The sequence below is a fragment of the Bufo gargarizans genome, chromosome 7 (genome assembly GCF_014858855.1).
Source record: "Bufo gargarizans isolate SCDJY-AF-19 chromosome 7, ASM1485885v1, whole genome shotgun sequence".
Lineage (NCBI taxonomy): Eukaryota > Metazoa > Chordata > Amphibia > Anura > Bufonidae > Bufo > Bufo gargarizans.
Window position 1 is genome coordinate 153,239,171 of NC_058086.1, and position 23,810 is coordinate 153,262,980.

At 44.3% G+C, this 23,810-nt stretch overlaps 1 protein-coding gene across 1 annotated transcript in view; it reads left to right on the forward strand.

Annotated features, from left to right (window-relative positions):
- LOC122943630 (calcium-activated chloride channel regulator 4A-like) overlaps positions 1–23,810 on the forward strand; it is a 307,666-nt gene that overhangs the window by 40,572 nt on the left and 243,284 nt on the right. Inside the window, exons 6-8 of the mRNA XM_044301515.1 lie at positions 3,506–3,680; positions 21,093–21,317; positions 23,145–23,369. Of these exons, the coding sequence (XP_044157450.1) occupies positions 3,506–3,680; positions 21,093–21,317; positions 23,145–23,369 (625 nt within the window). The remainder of the gene's footprint in view (positions 1–3,505; positions 3,681–21,092; positions 21,318–23,144; positions 23,370–23,810) is intronic.

A 23,810-nucleotide genomic window follows, 5' to 3' on the forward strand; every position in this document is an offset into this window, starting at 1 on the left:
GGGTGTGGCCCTGGGAGTGAGCTCCATACCTATGGTCTGTGCTCGTTGGCGAGCCACTGTTTACAACTGTTAACCGTTCTTTATGGCACTACTCATCTTAATTACATATCATTAACCTAATTCACATCCCTTCCCTTAATATTAATTACACACCAGTGTCTTAAATATTGCATGGGATACCTAGGCTACTTTCACACTAGCGTTCGGGGCTCCGCTTGTGAGTTCCGTTTGAAGGCTCTCACAAGTGGCCCGAACGCTTCCGTCCAGCCCTAATGCATTCTGAGTGGATGCGGATCCGCTCAGAATGCATCAGTCTGCCAGCGCTCAGCCTCCGCTCCGATCAGCAGGCCGACACCCGAACGCTGCTTGCAGCGTTCGGGTGTCCGCCTGGTCGTGCAGAGCCAAACGGATCCGTCCAGAGTTACAATGTAAGTCAATGGGGACGGATCCGTTTGAAGTTGACACAATATGGTGCAATTTTGAAACGGATCAGTCCCCCATTGACTTTCAATGTAAAGTCTGGACGGATCCGTCTGAGCAACTTTCACACTTAGAATTTTTTCTAAACTATAATGCAGACGGATCTGTTCTGAACGGATCCCATCGTCTGCATTATAAGAGCGGATCCGTCTGTGCAGACACCAGACGGATCCGCTCTGAACGCAAGTGTGAAAGTAGCCTAACCCTGGGTTTTCCTTCTTGTATATTGTTATTTAACATCATATGAGAACATCAGAATGCTATTGTGCTTTCATTCATACCTACTGGACTGATCTACAGTGCCTTGAAAAAGTATTTCATGCTACAGCCACAAACTTAGGCCTCATGCACACGGCCATTGCCCGGCTGTGGCCGTATTGCGGCCCGCAAACAGCGGGTCCGCAATATGTGGGCACCGGCTGTGTGCTCCCTGCATCACTGATGTGGACCCATTCACTTGAATGGGTCCGCAATCCGGAGCTGCTGTGCTAAACGGAGGCACGGAACCCGACGGAAGCACTACGGAGTGCTTCCCTGGTGTTTCTGTCCTTGCTTCCGCACCGCAAAAAATAGAACATGTTCTATTTTGTTTGCGGTGCGGACAAATCACCGACCCATTCAAGTTTTGGTCCCCAATGCACGGAACGGTTGCACAACGGCCATTTGCATGAGGCATTAAATGTATTTTATTGGGATTTTATTTTGATAGATCAACACAAACTAGCAAGTAACGGTATGTCCGAAGTAAAGAGAGACTGATACATGGTTTTCAACATTTTTAATAATTAAAAACCTGTGCAGTGTGGCGTGCATTTGGATTCAACCCCCTGTACTCTGATACCCCTAACTAAAATCCAGTGTGTCCAATTGCCTTCAGAAGTCACATAATTAGTAAACAGAGTCCACCTGTGTGTAATTTATTATTTAACTACAGCTGTTGAAGACCTCAGAAGTTTGTTAGTGAACATTAGTGATCAAACAGCATCATTAAAACCAAGGAACATACCAGACAGGCCAGGCATCAAGTTGTGGAGAAGTGTAAGGCCCCTTGCAGATGAGCGTGTGTCACGCTGTGAGTCCACAGCGCAGCTCCCAGCCTGACCTCCCAGCACTGACGGGGTCACATAACATTATATTGATTTATGGTGCTATGTAACCCTTACAGTTCTGGAATGTATTGGATAACACTGGCAGCATTATGCTTTTCCAAAATCAATCCACACATAGAGAAAATTAGCTTAAATAGAAAAACTAAGAGCATGCTGTGGATTTTTAATCCAAAATGTGCATTTTGATACAGAAACTTTGCAGATTTTCACGACGGATTTTGATAGCAATGGAAAGTCAAATGCAAAGTGTGCTGTTGCTTCAGGGTGATTGCTATGGATTCACAAAATCAGCAAAGGACACTATCCAGTCTTGCCTTTGACTAAGTCCCCTTTCACATGAACGATTTGGATTGTGGCTGGATCTGTTCAGGAAAAAACTGATGGTTTTGAACTCAAGTTCTGCATTCAGTGGTTCAGTTTTTTCCACACGGGTGCAATCCGCTTTGATGTGTTTTTCGCAAGAGTGAGAAAAAACGGAAGAATAACAATCTACATCTCCTAGCAACCATCAGTGAAAAATGGTTTGCATCCGGACTGAAATGCGTTTTTCAGGGAAGTCAGGGAAGTCCTATTCACCTCAATCACCTCATGCAGCCTATTCACCAGGGCTGCGTGAAAAACACAGAATGTGGCCCAATGCACACGACCGTTGTTTTGGTCCGCATCCGAGCCACAGTATTTGCTGCTTGGATGCGGTCCCATTCACTTCAATGGGGCCGCAAAAGATGCAGACAGCACTCCGTGTGCTTTCCACATCCGTTGCTCCATTCCGTGGTTCGCAATTCTTGTCCATTTTGCGGACAAGAATAGGCAGTTATATTAACGGCTGTCCGCGCCGTTCTGCAAATCCGCCATCCGTGTTTTGCGGCTCTGCAATTTGTGGACCGCAAAACACACAACGGTCGTGTGCATGAGGCCTTAAACACATGCTGCGATTTTCATGTAACACAGAGATGATGCGTGGAAAACAACGCTCATGTACACAGATCCATAGAAAGGAATGGGTCAGGGTTCAGTGCAAGTTCAATGCATTCAATTCAAACCTGGATGAAAAACCTGCTCGTGTGAAAGAGGCCTTACAGCTGCAAATCCCACCCCGACCCCACGTCTTACGACCCAAATTACCACTATCATGGGGATCTGTTACATATTATGTCATCTGAATGCAGCCTCAGGGTATGTCCCCACGTGAGCTGAATTCTGCGGAATTTGCAAATGTTCAGTTGCCTGTGGTGAAACCGCAACGATCTACAGTATTGTTTCATACTGACAAGTTTTAAGTATTATTTTATATGACAAGTCAGGTGGAGCCCAGAAATTACCATTAATCCGCATGCAGATCCTGGCCATGGACATCCTTAAAGGTGTTCTTCTTCTTTTCTGAAAATCCCTGTGGAGGAAAGATCCACTGTACTTACCCCTCCATGGTGCCTCCACTGCCGCCCCTTTCTGCTGTGGTTTGACCGACGGTGGGCTCTTCTTCCCGAATTCTGACCAGATGTGTTCTGGAGTCTTCCTGTTCAGCTGCATGTTCTGTGACATTGGAGGCATGACGGAGGGGTAAGTGCAGCCAGTGAGCGGGGAAATCTGCATCTGCTGCCAAGGTCTATGCCCTTTTTCGTTGTGCAGAGGATACAAATCTTTCCTTCACAGAGTCTAAAGGCTCTGAGATTTACAAAAAAGTCCTGATCCCTGGGATTTTTGTGTTCAGAACCTTAATTAATAAAGAGCGTCTCACACTCTGGAGGACCAGGCACATCTATTCATTACACAGACAGCTCACAAAACAGAAACCGTGTAATGCTTTCCCCTGCGATGGAGCTGCAGAGGAATCCAACACTTACCTTTAGTGTTTTTGTAGAAGGCATTTTATGGGAACTTACATTAATTGTGCAATTACATTTATTTTACTGTAGGTGCTCAAGTCAAATAACTGGTATCTTGGTGAACAAAACAATGACTTCTAAGGGGCCGGCAAGCTGCACAAGTAATAATATAACACGCTATAATGCTGAGTGTCAATTTCTGCCAAATACACGCCAATTTCCAAATGTTAAGAGTTCCATTATGTATATGCAAAGCCTGGATAATGTAAGTATCAAATATGTACACTTTATAATGCCATTATTATACTCTTTATGATACCGTTTAATTCTCTCTTAATATAGTCGATCTTTGTAGAATATTTTTCTATCTTATTATATATCCGTTATCTATCTATCTATTATCTATTTATCTTTCTAATCTATTATCTATCTATCTATCTATCTATCTATCTATCTATCTATCTATCCATCTAATAATTAATGTAATTAGTGAAAATCATACTTATTATAGGACATGAGAATCTCTTTCAAAGAAAGCTAGAACCAGTCCTGTACCTCACATGGTTCCAGATCTCATCCCATTCATTGCTCCAATTGCCCTGTTAGATTCTCTTCAGCTGGCACCTTGGAGGGGGTGTCCATTCTCAGGGGCCTGAAAAGACAGCGCTTAGTGTGTAGAACCGTAGGGCTACTTATAGTGGAAATACACAGATTCTGCTTACCAATTGGGGTTGTGATGAGTCACAACACCTATAAGTCGCTTTGCTGGATTGATCCTGTCCAGCGAGCAGGGAAATCTGCATCTGCTGCCAAGGTCTATGCCCTTTTTCGTTGGTTACGATTTGTGGGATGAAGAAAAATGCGGATGAGAGCAAGTTCAGACCTTTCCAAACGGCGCTGATGCAGAGGACCAGGATGGTACCAGTGAAGGTAATCTTTATTCAAAGTGCTGTCAATGCGTTTCAGGGGCGAACGGCCCCCTTCATCAGGACAATAAAACTTCTATATACAAAAGCAGTGAACAGTGAATATTGTGCATGGTCTTCCTGTCTCACAAGTGCAACAGTTTTACTAAATGTTCTCCTCTACTTTCAGTTTGATTATTTGTGTTGCAGGGTGGCTTCAAATGTTGTGGAATTTTCCGCAACAAAATCTGCACCATAAAGACATTCCCCATGTTCACTTATGGGGATGAAAAGCGCCAATACCTGTGATCTGTTACGCTGCAGAATTAATATTCCACAGCGTGACAGAATGGATGTAAGGTTTTGTTGCTGATCGCCTGTAGCTAAATATCTCCATTCATTTCAATGGAGATGTAACATGCACAGAAATCAGCAACATTGGGGGTCATTTACTAAGCAGAAATATTCCTAAATTAGGCGTATTTCAGGCGCATAAAACTGTTGCGCCACTATTTCTGACTTTGTCCCGCTCACGCCAGATCTAAAATTGTGGGCCGGCAGGTCTCAGTCATCATTTTCTATACCTGTTTCAGGTATAGAAAATGGTCTAAATGTAAGACAGCTCGGCCTACGTCTCTTCTTAACTTCGGCGGATCCACTGCCAGAGCAGAGCCTTTATTTTGACCTACGTCTAAAATGCCGGTGCCCCATTATTCACACATAAAACCTGCAATATAATCTGCAACAAAAACCGCACCTGCAGATTTTTTTGCAGAAAATTCCACAACTTGTGAAGGCCCCCTTAACCTCTTCCGGACACAGGGCGTACAGGTATGCCCTGATGTCCCGGTACTTAAGGACACAGGGCGTACCTGTACGCCCTGTGTATTTCTGATCACCGCCGCACGGCGGGCGGTGATCGGAACAAATCATTGAGCAGGCACCTTGGCTAAATGCGCGGAAGGTCCTGTGACCCCCCTCGTGTCGGCGATCGCCGCAAACCGCAGGTCAATTCAGACCTGCGGTTTGCGGCTTTTTATGGTGCGGTGGTGCCATCGGGTCCCCGTGGGTCTGTAGGGGGGACCCGATGGCATGGAAGGCAGCACGATGCCTTCCTAAGGCATCGGCGCTGCCTTCCTGTGACTAGCCTGTGAGATCCAGCCCCCTGGATCTCACGAGCTGGAAGCTGTATGAGTAATACTCACTGTATTACTCATACAGCCAATGCATTCCAATACAGAAGTATTGGAATGCATTGTAAAGGATTAGACCCCCAAAATTTGAAGTCCCAAAGTGGGACAAAAAATAAAGTGAAAAAAAAGTTCAAAAAATAACGTTTTCACCCCAAAAAATTCAAAGTTTCAAGTAAAAATAAACAAAAATGTCATTTTCCCCAAATAAAGTAAAAAAAAAAATGGTAAAAAATATTAGGTATCGCCGCGTCCGTATCGACCAGCTCTATAAACATATCACATGACCTAACCCCTCAGATAAACACCGTAAAAAGTAAAAAAAAAAATGTGCTAAATAAACAATTTTTTGGTCACCTTACATCACAAAAAGTACAACAGCAAACCATCAAAAAGGCGTTTGCCCACCAAAATAATACCAATCTAACCATCACCTCCTCCCGCAAAAAATGAGCCCCTACCTGAGACAATCAACCCAAAAATTTTAAAACTATGGCTCAGAATATGGAGACACTAAAACATATTTTTTTTTGTTTTAAAAAAGCTGTTATTGTGTAAAACTTAGATAAATAATTTTTTTTATACATATTAGGTATCGTCGCGTCCGTATCGACCGACTCTATAAAAATATCACATGACCTAACTCCTCAGGTGAACACTGTAAAAGATAAAAAATAAAAACTGTGCTAAATAAACCATATTTTGTCACCTTACATCACAAAAGTGTAATAGCAATCGATCAAAAAGTCATATGCACCCTAAAATAGTGCCAATCAAACCGTCATCTTATCCCGCAAAAATTATTCCCTTCCTAAGATAATCACCCAAAAACTGAAAAAACTATGGCTCTCAGACTATGGAAACACTAAAACATGATTTTTTTTGTTTCAAAAATGAAATCATTGTTTAAAATTTACATAAATAAAAAAAGTATATATATTAGGTATCGCCGGGTCCATAATAACTTGCTCTATAAAAATATCACATGACCTAACCCCTCAGATGAATACCGTAAAAAAATAAAAATAAAAACGGTGTAAAAAAAGCAATTTTTTGTCACCTTACATCACAAAAAGTGTAATAGCAAGTGATCAAAAAGTCATACACAGACCCAAAATAGTGCAATCAAACCGTCATCTCATCCCGCAAAAATCATACCCTACCCAAGATAATCACCCAAAAACTGAAAAAACTATGGCTCTCAGACTTTGGAAACACTAAAACATGATTTTTTTTGTTTAAAAAATGAAATCACTGTGTAAAACTTACATAAATAAAAAAAAAGTATACATATTAGGTGTCACCGCATCCGTGACAACCTGGTCTATAAAAATACCTCATGATCTAACCTGTAAGATGAATGTTGTAAATAACAAAAAATAAAGGAGAGGGAGGGGAGGCTGTGGCAGGCTGGGGGCGGCGGTTAGAAAGTACAAGGAAGGCGGGCTGGGCACTGTAAGAGGGGCGGTACTGGGCTCACTAAGAAGAAAAAAACGCCCCTCTGGGCACCTTCAGGACGCATTTCCTTATTGATCAAAGTCGTTTTTTGAAGTAACTGCTGGACGGATTTCAAGATAAAAGAGCACAGCCTAATCCAGGTAAGCTGTGCTGCATGGCTGCTTTTAAATCGTTTTTTGGCTGAGGGGAGGTGACAGAATCCCTTTAAGGTATTTAAAACTGATTTTAAAAACTTCGTTAACCCTTTAGGGGTTGCACAAGAGTTATTGGAAAATGGGGATGAAATTTGAGAATTTCATTTTTTTTGCCAAATTTTCCATTTTAACCCATTTTTTCACACTAACAAAGCAAGGGTTAACAGCCAAACAAGACTGTATCTTTATTGCCCTGACTCTGCCGTTTACAGAAACACCCCATATGTGGCCGTAAACTACTGTACGGCCACACAGTGGGGCGTAGAGTGAAAAGTGCGCCGTTTGGTTTTTGGAAGACAAATTTTGCTGGACTGGTTTATTTACACCTTATCCCATTTGAAGCCCCTGTAGGAGAGTACCTGGGGTGGTAGTAGACGGAAGGTACGTGCCATCGGGGGTCCTGGCCCCGGTGGAGTAAGAGCCAGAAAAGTGCATTTTGCAGCGGTTATGCTGTTAACACAGCGGATCCGGGCCGGCTCTTATTGGGAGCAGGCAGATATGCGGGCGGGTGCCTGTCTCCCCACGGTCCAGGCCAGGTTTTGCAGGGAAGGGTTAAAACCTGACCAGCAACAAGGGTGTGGTGTGCAATGTGAAGCTTCGGTGTTCTCTGGCTGTGAGAGTGAGAAGTGGAGGTGAGCTGGGCTGTGTGCTGAGGCCCGTGGAGGACTGTGCAGGATCCTGCAGCTGAAACCAGTAGGGATCCGTGTCCTGTGGCTAGAAGCAAGACCCATGGACTTACTTCACCAAGGAGAAAAAGGTGACATTACTCCTGGCTTTAAATAGACTTTGCTTTATGTGACTGAAACAGGCCTCAAGTAGCCTGCAGCAGGGACTTGCTGTGTTTGAACTATTATTTTGCTGTTGTGTGTGACCACCCTCCCTATGAACTGCACCGTCTTTCACAAATATGCACCGTGTGAATAAACAAAGCATCGTGTTTTTCACCAAGACCATTCTGTGTTGCCTCTATACTGCACTCGCTACCACTGCCTACCAGAGCGGATCCCCACAATTGGTGGCTTCAGCGGGCAAACGGCAGTGAGGCTGGAAATTGTGTTGTTTGGACTGTATGTCATATATTAAGCCGGCAAGTTTTGTGGCTCCAGATAAGATGGAGGAGGCCATTAGACACTTGGTGCAAAGTAATGAGGAGGCTACTCTGAGACATGAGGAAGCCCTGAGAGACCAGCGGCAGTTGAATAGTCTAGTGGCCCAGCAACTGGCGACTATGCAGGAGTCCATGCGTGTGTTACAACAACAAGCCGTCCCGGGGGGGACCACAGTCCTACCTGCTGCCCGGGATAAGGTGCGCTCAGCATTAAGAAAGATGGGCCCCGAAGAGGATATCGAGGCGTTCCTGATGGTCTTCGAACGCACTGCGGAACAGGAAAGGTTACCGGCAGAACAGTGGGCCGAAGTAGTGGCGCCATTTTTAGTGGGAGACGCACAAAAGGCCTACTTCGACCTCAGTCAGGAGGAAGCCAAAAGCTATAAGAGGCTGAAGGGGGAGGTGTTGGCTCGTCTTGGGGTTAATACCTATGTGCGTGCACATCGAGTCTACCGGTGGGCCTTCTCCGAGTCCCGGCCTGCTCGGTCCCAGGCCTATGACCTGTTACACCTGGTAAGAAAATGGCTGCAGCCTGAGACATTGAGCCCCTCGCAGATGGTGGAACGGGTGGTGGTCGATCGTTTGGTGCGCACACTGCCAAGGGCCATACAGCGCTGGGTTGGTCAGGGAGACCCCGGCAACCTGGATCAGTTAGTAAGCCTTGTCGAGAGGTATGTGGCAACCCAGGACTTGGTGCGGGACTCAACGCAGGCGCAGGAATCCCGTCGGGCTCCCTCTCAGGCTAGGGATCCGGAAAAAGGGACCCAACCACAAAGGGGGGGGGAAGGCTAGTCCTACTCCAGGGAAGAGAGACCGGGGAGGGACCACGGGGATTCAATGTTGGCACTGCCACGGCCAAGTCTTGGTCGATGGGCATCCGATTAATGCTTTGCTGGACTCTGGGAGCCTGGTGACCCTAGTGCATGAGTCTTTAGTGTCTGAGACACTCCCAGAGAAGCAAACCCTGTCCATTGTCTGTATCCATGGGGACCGCCGGGAGTACCCCACTGCCAGGGTTACCATGTCCGTGTTGGGCAAAGAGGTGCAGCATGTCGTCGGAGTGGGACGCCAAATCCCTTATGCCGCCATACTGGGAAGGGATTTTCCTTTGTTCTGGACTCTATGGAAGAGCAATATGCCTTCCCTTAGGGACAGACGACAATCGGGCCCAGTGCCCGAGGATCCCGATGCAGGGATACCAGCTGTAGGGGTCACCACATCACCTGTAGAGTGTCATCCCGATAGGTTTCCCCTAGAGGGGTTGGCAGGCGAATCCGTGGAAACCCCGTCCATCCCGGACCTGGAGGTATCCCGTGACACGTTCGGGACCGCCCAGCTCCAGGATCCGACATTATTACGGGCGAGGGAAGGGGTGACAGTGGTAAATGGGGTGGCTCAGCACCCAGGGGCCGACTCGGTGTTTCCCCATCTGGCTTTTAACCAGGACCTGCTGTATAGGGTGGACAAAGTGCAGCACGAGGTAGTGGAGCAGCTGGTGGTACCCCAGCCATACCGCCGTGTGGTACTGGACATGGCCCACTCCCACGCGCTGGGAGGACATTTGGGCGTAAAAAAAACCCAAGAGCGGATTCTGCAAAGGTTCTATTGGCCCGGGGTTTATGAGGAGGTCAAAAGGTTTTGCCAATCCTGTCCAGTGTGTCAGATGACGAGCCCCCAGCCCCACTATCGCAGTCCCCTAGTACCCATGCCCATCATCGAGGTCCCCTTCGAAAGAATAGGGATGGATCTGGTAGGCCCCATAAACAAGTCGGCCAGAGGGCACCAGCATATCTTGGTGGTCTTAGACTATGCCACCAGATATCCTGAAGCGATCCCACTACGTCATACTTCTGCTAAGCTCATAGCTAAAGAACTCATGGGTATGTTCGCAAGGGTGGGGATTCCAAAAGAGATCCTGACCGACCAGGGGACGCCCTTCATGTCTAAGGTGACGAGGGAGCTCTGCAAGCTTTTAGGGGTTAAACGGTTGCACACGTCCGTATACCATCCTCAGACCGACGGACTAGTGGAACGCTTTAACAAAACCCTAAAAACTATGCTTAAAAGAACCGTAGCCAAAGATGGAAAGGATTGGGACCTGTTGCTGCCGTACGTATTGTTTGCAGTGCGAGAAGTGCCCCAGGCATCTACGGGATTCTCGCCCTTCGAGCTATTATACGGTCGACGGCCAAGAGGGTTGCTGGACATCGCTAAAGAGGCGTGGGAGCAACAGCCCACCCCCCACAAGAGTATTATAGAGCATATAGAAAAGATGCAGGACCGTATAGAGACAGTCCTACCAATCGTCCGGGAACACATGGAAGCCGCCCAACTGGCACAGAGCCGGGTATACAACCGGAGTGCCCAGGTCCGGACATTTAACCTGGGTGACCGGGTACTGGTGCTAGTCCCCACCATTGACAGTAAGTTTTTGGCACGGTGGCAAGGTCCCTACGAGGTGAAAGAGAAGGTAGGGTCAGTGAATTACAAGATATCCCAGCCAGGCCGGCGGAAGCCAGAACAGGTATATCATGTAAATTTACTGAAATCATGGAGAGATAGGGAGTGTCTCATTGGGGACAGCCCAAGCACTGTCTTGTCTGCGGGGAAGATCCCAGCTCCACCCGAGGTCCCGGAGGGCACCTCCGCGGTAAAGATAGCGGGTAGTCTGTCGACTAAACAAGCTCAGGAAGCCAAAGAGTTGGTGAGTCGAAATAGGGACGTATTCTCTGAGCTTCCTGGTCGAACTTCGGTAGTCCGACATGACATCGTCACCGAGCCCCACGTCAGGGTACGGTTAAAGCCGTATCGTGTACCGGAGGCCCGGCAACAGGCCATTTCAGAAGAAGTAAGGTCCATGTTGAGGTTAGGGGTGATTGAGGAGTCAAGGAGCGAGTGGGCCAGCCCCATAGTCCTCATCCCAAAACCTGACGGTACTCTGCGCTTCTGCAATGACTTTAGAAAGCTCAACGAAGTGTCGAAATTCGATGCCTACCCCATGCCCCGGGTAGACGAGCTCATAGAACGGCTAGGGAAAGCTCGCTATTTCTCGGTCCTCAACCTCACAAAAGGATATTGGCAGGTGCCTCTCACGGAGGCGGCAAAGGAGAAGACTGCCTTTGTCACCCCCGAGGGGTTATTTCAGTACCAAGTTTTGCCCTTTGGCCTACATGGCGCTCCAGCCACCTTCCAGCGATTGATGGACGTCATCCTACGGCCCCATCGTCCATATGCTTCGGCATATCTGGACGACATCATCGTGTTTAGCCAGGACTGGGAGAGTCACCTGCCCAAGGTACAGGCCGTAGTCGATTCACTTAGAAAAGCTGGACTGACGGCCAACCCAAAAAAGTGTTCGCTCGGGTTCGAGGAGGTCCGGTACCTGGGATACGTGATTGGGCGGGGAGTTGTCAAACCCCAGGTAGACAAGATTGAGGCGATCAAGAGCTGGCCCAGACCTCTTACCACCAAGCAAGTACGTTCGTTCCTAGGGATGATAGGATATTACATGCGCTTTATCTCCAACTTTGCCACAGTAGCGGCCCCATTGACAAGACTTTTAAAGGGGAGGAAGACGGTGATGGTCCGCTGGGATGAGCAGGCGGAGGAGGCATTCTCCCGTTTGAAGTCGGCTCTGTGTGGGTCCCCGGTTTTGGTGACACCCGACTTCACACGGGAATTTGTCGTTCAGACGGACGCCTCTGGAGTGGGCCTAGGGGCAGTACTCTCTCAGGAAATCAGTGGGGAGGAACACCCTGTTGTCTTCCTGAGTCGCAAACTCACCCCAGCGGAAACCAGGTACAGTGTGGTAGAGAGGGAATGCCTGGCCATTAAGTGGGCCCTCGAGTCCCTTAGGTACTATCTGTTAGGGAGAAGGTTCCGTCTGGTGACCGACCATTCCCCTCTCCAGTGGATGAGCCGGGCCAAGGAGGGGAGTGCCCGGGTCACCAGATGGTTCTTGTCCCTCCAGAATTTTAAGTTCAGTGTCGAACACAGGGCAGGCCGCTTACAGGGGAATGCCGATGCCCTGTCCCGGGTACACTGTTGTACATGTGTCCAACCCCTCAGGATTGAACAGGGTGTGCAACCCTTCAGGGTTGAACAAAGGGGGGGGATATGTAGGAGAGTACCTGGGGTGGTAGTAGACGGAAGGTACGTGCCACCGGGGGTCCTGGCCCCGGTGGAGTAAGAGCCAGAAAAGTGCATTTTGCAGCGGTTATGCTGTTAACACAGCGGATCCGGGCCGGCTCTTATTGGGAGCAGGCAGATATGCGGGCGGGTGCCTGTCTCCCCACGGTCCAGGCCAGGTTTTGCAGGGAAGGGTTAAAACCTGACCAGCAACAAGGGTGTGGTGTGCAATGTGAAGCTTCGGTGTTCTCTGGCTGTGAGAGTGAGAAGTGGAGGTGAGCTGGGCTGTGTGCTGAGGCCCGTGGAGGACTGTGCAGGATCCTGCAGCTGAAACCAGGAGGGATCCGTGTCCTGTGGCTAGAAGCAAGACCCATGGACTTACTTCACCAAGGAGAAAAAGGTGACATTACTCCTGGCTTTAAATAGACTTTGCTTTATGTGACTGAAACAGGCCTCAAGTAGCCTGCAGCAGGGACTTGCTGTGTTTGAACTATTATTTTGCTGTTGTGTGTGACCACCCTCCCTATGAACTGCACCGTCTTTCACAAATATGCACCGTGTGAATAAACAAAGCATCGTGTTTTTCACCAAGACCATTCTGTGTTGCCTCTATACTGCACTCGCTACCACTGCCTACCAGAGCGGATACCCACACCCCCCTGATGCACCGCTAGAGTAGAAACTCCATAAAAGTGACCCCATCTAAGAAACTACACCCCTCAAGATATTCAAAAATGATTTTACAAACTTTGTTAACCCTTTAGGTGTTGCACAAGATTTAATGGAAAATAGAGATACAATTTTAAAATTTCACTTTTTGGGCAGATTTTCCATTTTAATATTTTTTTTCCAGTTACAAACCAAGGGTTAACAGCCAAACAAAACTCAAAATTTATGGCCCTGATTCTGTAGTTTACAGAAACACCCCATATGTGGTCGTAAACTGCTGTACGGGCACACGGCAGGGCGCAGAAGGAAAGGAATGCCATACGGTTTTTGGAAGGCAGATTTTGCTGGACTGTTTTTTTTGACACAATGTCCCATTTGAAGCCCCTCTGATGCACCCCTAGAGTAGAAACTCCAAAAAAGTGACCCCATTTTAGACACTACGGGATAGGGTGGCAGTTTTGTTGGTACTAGTTTAGGGTACATATGATTTTTACCACATTCATCTGACAGGTTAGATCATGTGGTAATTTTATAGAGCAGGTTGTCACGGACGCAGCGATACCTAATATGTATACTTTTTTTTTATTTATGTAAGTTTTACACAATGATTTCATTTTGAAAACAAAAAAAAATGTTTTAGTGTCTCCATAGTCTAAGAGCCATAGTTTTTTCAGTTTTTGGGCGATTATCTTGGGTAGGGTCTCATTTTTTGCGGGATGAGATGACGGTTTGATTGCTTGCTATTACACTTTTTGTGACGTAAGATGACAAAAAATGGCTTTTTTTACACTGTTTTTATTTTTATTTTTTTACGGTGGTCACCTGAGGGGTTAGATCATGTGATATTTTTATAGAGCTGGTCGATACGGATGCGGCGATACCTAATATGTATACTTTTTTAAATTTATGTAAGTTTTACACAATGATTTCATTTTTGAAACAAAAAAAATCATGTTTTAGTGTTTCCATAGTCTAAGAGCCATAGATTATTTAGTTTTGGGGCGATTATCTTGGGTAGGGTATGATTTTTGCAGGATGAGATGATGGTTTGATTGTTACAATTTTGGCGTACATGCGACTTTTTTGATCACTTTTATTACCTTTTTCTGAGAAGTAAGGTGGGCAAAATTTCAATTTCATCATAGTTTTTTTTTTTTTATGGCGTTCACCGTTCGGGTAAAGTAACATGACCATTTTATAGATCAGGTCGTTATGGACGCGGCGATACCAAACATGTGTAGGGAATTTTATTTTTTTAATCAGTGATAAATGTGTTTTTACTTTTTTTTCACTTTTTTTTTTTTACCCAGACCCACTTGGTTCTTGAAGATCCAGTGGGTCTGATGTCTGTATAATACAGTACAATACACTATATAGGGTATTGTACTGTATTTTACTTACACTTTGTCTGAACAGATCTATGCCTTCAGCACAGATCTGTTCAGCACCATGGACATCCTGTTGCCATGGGAACCTTCCCCGTCTGCCACAACTTCGCAGACGGGGAAGGGTAAGGACTGGGTATACCCACTAACCACCAACAATTATTCAAGGGGGGGCGGGCGGGGGATCACGATCCCGCCTGCCGCACCGCCCGCCTCTTGCACCTCCCGCCGCCATAAAATCATTCAGGGGTGCGGGGGGGGGGGTGAAACATATATATTTTGGGCATTATAAAGTTTCTGATCCCCGCGGTCAGGGACCGCAGGGATCAGAAACTGCAAAAAGCGCATCAAACCGCATTTAGCCTAGGTGCCTAGCCCGGGCGGCAGTGATCAGAACAACACATGACGTACCAGTACGTCATGTGTCCTTAAGTACCAGGACATCATGACGTACCGGTACGTCATGTGTCCTTAAGAGGTTAAGAGTCCTTCAAACATTTTGCCTACAATAGAAGTTAAACTAACTGATCTATAATTACCTGTGAAGGACCTAGATCCTTTTTTGAATATGACCACCACATTTGCCTTGCGCCAATCACTTGGCACTATACCAGTACCTAGAGAATCTAAAAAAATTATAAACAGGGGCATAGCAGTGACTGAACTGAGCTCTTTAAGAACTCTTGGGTGTAATCCATCTGGACCCGGGGCCTTGTTCACATTTACCTTATTTAACTTATCTTGGACCATATCTACAGTTAGCCAATTGAATATATTACCGGATGTACTAACAGCCCCAGCACCACAGATATCAGCTCCTTTATCTTCTTTTGTATATACAGAGCTAAAAAACCTATTTAGTAACTCTACCTTTTCCTTATCTTCAGTGACTACACCCCCTTTACCATTATTTAGGGATCCTACCTGCTCGGACCCTGGTTTTTTAGCATTTATATATTTAAAGAATTTTTGGGGATTTGTTTTGCTCTCTTTTGCCACCTGCTGTTCGTTTTGTATTTTTGCTAATTTTATCTCCCTTTTACAGATTTTATTAAGCCCTTTGTAATCTTCAAACGCTACAGCTGACCCCTCAGATTTTATTGCTTTTTTTTTACAGTAGCTGTAAGCCATGAGGGATTTAATTTTAGCCATTTATAAATATATTTTTTTTGCGCAATTACTCAATGTTGATTTAAAGCTCTCCCATTTATCAGTATTATTATGTGACAGTAGCTTCTCCCAGTCTGTGCCCTGAAATTTTGCCCTCAACCCAGGGAAATTAGCCTTTTTAAAATTCTGTGTCTTTGCTCTGCCTGACAGAGTTTGCTTCTTATAGTTTAGGGGGAATATAATTATATTGTGGTCACTTTACCTAGTGTTTCTCGAACAATAACATTTCCAACAAGCTCTGCATTATTAGAAATTACCAGATCCAACAGAGCATTGCCCCTAGTAGGAGCTTCTACAAACTGGCCCATGAAATGGTCCTGCAGCAAGTTGAGAAATTTTCTCCCCTTTGCGGTTGAGGCAGAACCATGACCCCAGTCAATGTCTGGAAGTTAAAATCTCCAATTATGACCACTGTACCAGCCTGTGCAGCGTGCTCTATTTGATTATACAGTTGTGTTTCTATCTATCTCCTCTCCCTGTATTTCCTAAATAGTGTAAAACTCTTAATATTTACAGCCGTCATGCGAAGAATCCAACTATGTCTCAGCCACACCAGCTAAATCTATGTGTTCTTCTAATACCATAGCCTCCAGCTCCCCCATTTTGCTAGCTAGACTTCTGGCATTTGTGAAAATACATTTTAAATTATTATTACCTGTAAAGTGAATACCAGAAAATGGTAATACATATACTTAAAATACAATTTACAGCAACCATATAAATCATAGTGATTACCCTTTCATGACCAAGGGTAATTGATGCCCCAGTGTCCAGGTCAAAATTAAAAAATCTGACATGCGTCACTTTATCTGGTAATAGCTTTGGAACACTTATTTATCCAAGCCATTCAGAGATTGCTTTCTCGTGACACATTGTACTTCATGACAGTCATAAATTTGAGTCAATATATTTCACCTTTATTTATGAAAAAATCCCAAATTTACCCAAAAATCTGAAAAATTAGCAATTTTCAAAATTTCAATTTCTCTGCTTTTAAAACAGAAAGTCATACTTAACATTATTACTTTACATTTCCCATATGTCTACCTAATGTTGGCATCATTTTGTTAATGTAATTAACTTTTTTTAAGACTTTAGAAGGCTTAGAAGTTTAGAAGCAATTCTTAACATTTTTAAGAAAATTTCCAAAACCCACTTTTTAAGGACCAGTTCAAGTCTGAAGTTACTTTGTGGGGCTTACATAGGCGAAACCCCCCATAAATGATCCCATTGTAGAAACTACACCCCTCAAGTTACTCAAAACTGATTTTACAAACTTTGTAAACCCTTTAGGTGTTCCACAAGAATTAAAGGAAAATGAAGATGAAATTTCAAAATTTCACTTTTTTGGCAGATTTACCATTTTAATTCATTTTTTCCTTTAACACATTGAGGGTTAACAGCCAAACAAAACTCATTATTTCACCAAGGTCTGATTTGAATACAAGTCAGAATCGGAACCTGCGCTGATTCTGATACAATTTGAAGTGATGGGTAGATATACAAGGGAAGGGATATTCACCGTAATGTTCGAAGTGATTACCTTCTTTAACAGGCAATGTGTCCGTGGAGTCTTCTTCTTGTTGGATCAGAGAAGTTAGCCTCCAGGTATCTTCAGGCTCAACCTCTAGCGTAGGTGGTGCTCCGGCCGGCAGCAAATCACACGCGAGGGAACCCCAGTTGAAGTCCGGGAACTTGGCGTGTGACGTCACCGCACTGAGTGTGGAAGCCTTTAGGGGACAAATTCAATCCGACGCGTTTCTGAGCCAGTCGGGCTCCTTCGTCAGGGATGGTAAGGTTTGTCAGTCCTGAAAGTAAATAGGCTGTTGTTCCCATGACAACTACTAGTTTATTGACACTAGGAATACTTAACCCCATCTGATCCATCCATATTTTACTCAAACGCAAACAGTTCAATTCCTTGATTAAGGCCATATGGGGCCAGGCTGTTTAATTAGAAAATCCATTTGCTTTCTTTTCTTGACATCTCTTTTAGGTAGTCGCCACCTCTCTTATTGACGGGTATCTTCTCAATCCCTCCAAAAGTGGATCCCATAAATTTGCTCGCATGATGTTGGGCATAGTGACGGGATAATGGATGTCCCTCAAATTTTTTATGTATATTTTTCACATGTTCTCTAATTCTTGTTTTAAGTTGTCTTTTTGTCCTTCCCAGATAGATTTTCTGACATGGGCATCTTATGTAGTATATGACTCCTGCCTGCCGTCACAACAAAAATACCATTCACAAATAAATATAACATGAAGAAGGGCTTTTTTCCATGTAAATTATGTATAAACTGCAAACTGATCAATAAATTCACAAAAGGACCTATACTAGAAATACAAGTAAAAGACTCCGCTTTTAAATTAAATCACTATATGACCTGCAATACGGCAGGAGTCATATACTACATAAGATGCCCATGTCAGAAAATCTATGTGGGAAGGACAAAAAGACAACTTAAAACAAGAATTAGAGAACATGTGAAAAATATACATAAAAAATTTGAGGGACATCCATTATCCCGTCACTATGCCCAACATCATGCGAGCAAATTTATGGGATCCACTTTTGGAGGGATTGAGAAGATACCCGTCAATAAGAGAGGTGGCGACTACCTAAAAGAGATGTCAAGAAAAGAAAGCAAATGGATTTTCTAATTAAACAGCCTGGCCCCATATGGCCTTAATCAAGGAATTGAACTGTTTGCGTTTGAGTAAAATATGGATGGATCAGATGGGGTTAAGTATTCCTAGTGTCAATAAACTAGTAGTTGTCATGGGAACAACAGCCTATTTACTTTCAGGACTGACAAACCTTACCATCCCTGACGAAGGAGCCCGACTGGCTCAGAAACGCGTCGGATTGAATTTGTCCCCTAAAGGCTTCCACACTCAGTGCGGTGACGTCACACGCCAAGTTCCCGGACTTCAACTGGGGTTCCCTCGCGTGTGTGATTTGCTGCCGGCCGGAGCACCACCTACGCTAGAGGTTGAGCCTGAAGATACCTGGAGGCTAACTTCTCTGATCCAACAAGAAGAAGACTCCACGGACACATTGCCTGTTAAAGAAGGTAATCACTTCGAACATTACGGTGAATATCCCTTCCCTTGTATATCTACCCATCACTTCAAATTGTATCAGAATCAGCGCAGGTTCAGATTCTGACTTGTATTCAAATCAGACCTTGGTGATATTTTTAACATAACAGTCACTGCAGCAGACCGTGGGATACGCAGTGTTGAGTGAGTCCGGGAGCGCGGGTGTGCTTGTATATATTTTACAAAACTCATTATTTATTACCCTGATTCTGCGGTTTACATAAACACCCCACTTGTGGTCGTAAACTGATGTAAGGGCGCACGGCAGGGTGCAGAAGGAAAGGAATGCCATATTGTTTTTGGAAGGCACATTTTGCTGGACTGGTTTTTAGATGCCATGTCCCATTTAAAGCCCCCCTGATGCACCCTTACAGTAGAAACTCCCAAAAAGTGACCCCATTTTGGAAACTAAAGGATAAGGTACCAGTTTAATTGGTACTATTTTGGGATACATATGATTTTTAATTGCTCTATATTAAGTTTTTTGTTTTGGCACCGTTTTTTTATTTTTTACAAGATTCATCTGGCAGGGTAGATCATGTGCTATTTTTATAGAGCAGGTTGTTACGGACGCAATGATATCAAATATGTCTGCTTTGATCGCTTGGTGTTGCACTTTTTGTGATGTAAGATGACAAAAATTGTTTTGGCACTTTTTGGCACAGTTTTTTTTATTTAGGTCATGTGGTCATGTGATATTTTTATCGAGCATGTTGTTACAGACGCGGCAATACCTAATATGTATACTTTTTTACTTTTATTTCACTTTAACACAATAATAGCCTATTTGAAATAAAAAAAATATGTTTTAGTGTCTCCATGTTCTGAGATCTATAGTATTTTTAATTGTTTTTTAGTGATTTTCATATGTAGGGGCCTATTTTTTGCGGGATGAGGTGACGGTTATATTGCTACCATTTTGTTTGACACTTGCCTTTTTGATCGGTTGGTTTTTCACTTTTTGTGATGTAAGGTGAGAAAAAATGGCTTTTTTTTTAAACAGTTTTTACTTTATTTTTTTATGGTGTTTATCGGACGGGGTGGATCATGTAATATATCTATAGAGCCGGCCGTTACGGACGCGGTGATACCTAATATGTTTAGTTTTAGGAAAAGGCAATTTATTTAACTTTTAATTAACATTTTTATAAATGTATTTATTTTGACTTTTATTATTTAAAAATTTTTTTTTTTTTAAAGTCTCACTTGGATATTGAAGGTCCAGTGGGACAGATGGCTGTACTATACTTTGCAATGCTCTTGCATTGCAAAGTATAGTACTATCAGATTTCCTGTAGATGGCAACACCGGACGCCTTTGTAAAGCGCGGCAGCCCTAATGGTTGAGAGAGGGAGCCCCCTCCCTCTATTAACCCCATGGATGCCGCGGCATCTAAGGGGTTACAGCAGAGTGTCAGCATACAGCTGACACTCGCTGCTGATGGCGGCAGTTCAGGAACGGAGCTGCTGCAATCAAATACAGCAGGTGGACCGCATCGGGGGCAGGGGGCACAGATGGGGGCAGGATACATGGATAGGGGGGACCGCATCAGGGGCACAGTTGGGGGCAGGATACATAAATGGGGGGGGGGGGGACCGCATCAGGGGAAGGCGGGGACAGATGGCGGAATGGGAGAGTGCCTGCTCGGCAAAGAGGCAGGGCTCACAGGGGTAGTTGGAAGCGCACAGATGGGGCCCACAGATCGGGGGGCACGAGGACACATTACCTAATTTCAGTCTCTGGAACAGGCACTTTTAAACTGCCGCAATCCGATTGGTTAGTCTGCATAGACTAACCAATCGGATTGATTGCCGGCAAGGGACCACTCTGATTGGTCCCTTGCCAGCATTACTGAACTGTATGCTGTCCGTGATAGCAGCAGTGCTGGGACAGAAGCTTTCATCCAAGGATTTTGCAGCGCTTGGATTAAAGAGCTGCCATGATGTCTATACACGTGCTAGCTGCACTGGGTATGTGCAGATAGGACGTATATAGCCGTATAGCAGTCGGGAAGGGGTTAAAAAAGGGTTTGCTCCTTTCAGAAATATGGTTTTTACCTGTTTGTAATAGCGCCTCCTGGTTTTCAAAAGGAGACAGTGATAGCGAGGGTCACACGTCTCAATAAAAATTCACCCTTTCTGCCTCATTGTAGGGTGCAGGGATATCATTTAGTTAAGGTTCCTTTACAGGGCCAAAAATCGGTGCAATTATCGGGAACAAATGTTTCCAGGAAACAAAAGTGGTGTATATTATTTGGTAAATGACCCCCTTAGTGTTTGAACATAGATTATGGGACAACCCCTTTAAGTGACATAGTGGCATAATCCAGATCTATGTATATATTTTTCTTTTTTTTTTCTTTTAGATAACTGAATTTTGTAATTCCACTAATCATAACATTGAAGCTTCAAACCTGCAAAACAAAATGTGTGATTCAAGAAGTACATGGGATGTCATCCAGAAATCCACTGACATAAGCTCCACACCACCAAGGTCTAACACCAGTATTCCTGACACCAGCTTCACATTGCTGCAACCTAAACAAAGGACTGTGACTCTTGTACTTGATGTTTCAGGAAGTATGAGTGGCGTAAGTTTCCATTAACTTGAAATCCACTTGATGTTCCTGTGAACGCTCGTTAGTGATTATCTGGCAGATTCTCAGCTGGTGTAAAGGACCCTTTAGTAAACTAACACATGGACAATACCACTATACTACACTACTACAAAATTATTGTAAACAATGCTGCCTTACAGTGCAAATGAAGAGCACGGCTATAGTGTTTAACGCAATGCCACCAGACTGCACATATAAACAAAGGTACCATAATGAACAATTAATAAAAGCTGCCATATGGCCCACACAAAATGTACCACTATACGTTCATAAATAATAGCTGAATAACCATCTCAAAATGTTCTTTAATAATACAGTACCTCCCAACAAAGCCCAAGTAATTCTATCACGCAGTGCTCAGTAAGTGTATGGCGACATGGTCAGATTTCCTGATGCAGTTTTGGACGGAGAAGTCATATCTGTCCTTCAAACTTTCCCTCCTTATATGACCCACTGATTTTGGCTTCCAAAACTGCATGCAGAAACCTGACTGTGTGGTCGTACCCTAAGGCTCCTTTCACACGGGCGAGATTTCCTCGTGGGTGCAATGCGTGAGGCGAATCCGGCACCATTAATTTCAATGGGGCTGTGCACGTGAGTGGTGATTTTTACGCATCACTTGTGCGTTGCGTGAAAATCGCAGCATGCTCTATATTGTGCATCTTTTACGCAACGCAGGCCCTATAGTAGTGAATGGGGTTTCATGAAAATCGCAAGCATCCGCAAGCAAGTGCGGATGTGGTGCGATTTTCACGCATGGTTGCTAGGAGATGATCGAGATGGGGACCCGATCATTATTATTTTCCCTTATAACATGGTTATAAGGGAAAATAATAGCATTCTTAATACAGAATGCTTAATAAAATAGGGATGGAGGGAAAAAAAAAAAAACATAATTGTACTCACCTCATCCACTTGATCGCGCAGCCGGGCTTCTCTTCTGTCTTCTTCTTTGATGATCTGTGAGGAAAAGGACCTGTGGTGACATCACTGCGCTCATCACATGGTCCATCACATGATCCATCACCATTGTGACGGACCATGTGACGGACCACGTGATGAGCGCAGTGACATCACCACAGGTCCTTTTCCTCCTGGGCATCAAAGAAGACGACAGAAGAGAAGCCGGGCTGCGCGAACAAGTGGATGAGGTGAGTTAAATTATAATATTTTTCTTTAACCCCTCCATCCCTATTTTATATCTTATAAATACTAATACATTCCGGTTTGTTCCGTTTTGTCCCCATTGACAATGAATTGGGACAAAACTGGTGCATTGTACTTCGGTTTTGAGAGCCTGTGACGGATCTCAAAACCGGACAGCTCAACGCAGATGTGAAAGTAGCCTTAAGCACGAGATGTGACATTTTGCGCCAAGTCAACAGTGAGTGAATGGGTCAGTGTACTCATATTAAGGGCTCATGCACGCAAACATATTTTCTTTCCGTATCAGTTCCATTTTTTTTTGCGAACAGTATGCGGAACCATTCATTTCAATGGGTCAGCAAAAGAAAAAAGGAAGTTACTCCGTGTGCATTCCATTTCTGTATGTCCGTATTTCTGTTCCGCAAAAAAATAGAACATGTCCTATTATTGTCCGCATTACGGACAAGGATATGACTGTTATATTAGGGGCCAGCTGTTCCTTTCTGCAAAATACGGAATGCACACAGACGTCATCAGTATTTTTGAACATTCGTTTTTGCAGACCACAAAATACATACGGTTGTGTGCACGAGGTCTAAGTGTGTTACCCCTGACTAAGAACAATTTCTAAGATGCTGTTATTTTTCCTTACAGTATAACCGCATTGGACGACTTAATCAAGCGGCTTCCATATTCTTACTACAGATCGTTGAAACGGGATCTTCTGTTGGAATTGTTTCCTTCTCGACAGATGCATACATCCTTTCAGAGTTGGTCAAAATAGAAAATAATTCACAGCGCGAGAGTCTACAATCCCTTCTTCCAACCACAACTATTGCAGGAACTGACATTTGCAAAGGAACACTGACCGGGATTGAGGTGAAGCAACATCATTAGAAATAATAATAATAGATATAATTATAAAACATATAATAATAATATCCAGAGCAAGTGGAAATGAGAAAAAAGGAGTCACTTTTTCTGTTATAATACATTTATCTTTTCCACTGCTCAAAACAATGGGAGAGATTTATCAAAACTGGTATACAGGAAAACTGGCTTAGTTACACATAGCAACCAATCATATTCCACCTTTCATTTTTCATAGCTCATTTGGAAAATGAAAGATGGCATCTGATTGGTTGCTATGGGGGGCACCAAGCCAGTTTGCCTGAACACCGATTTTGATAAATCTCTCCAGTGACTTTAGCATTAAAAGCTTTGTGCGACCTTATCCAGATGTTTATAGTTCCTGTGATAGATGCTTATTTGATGTTTATTCCATCCCATATGGGCCGTTCTGCTGATGCCTGTAGTTCC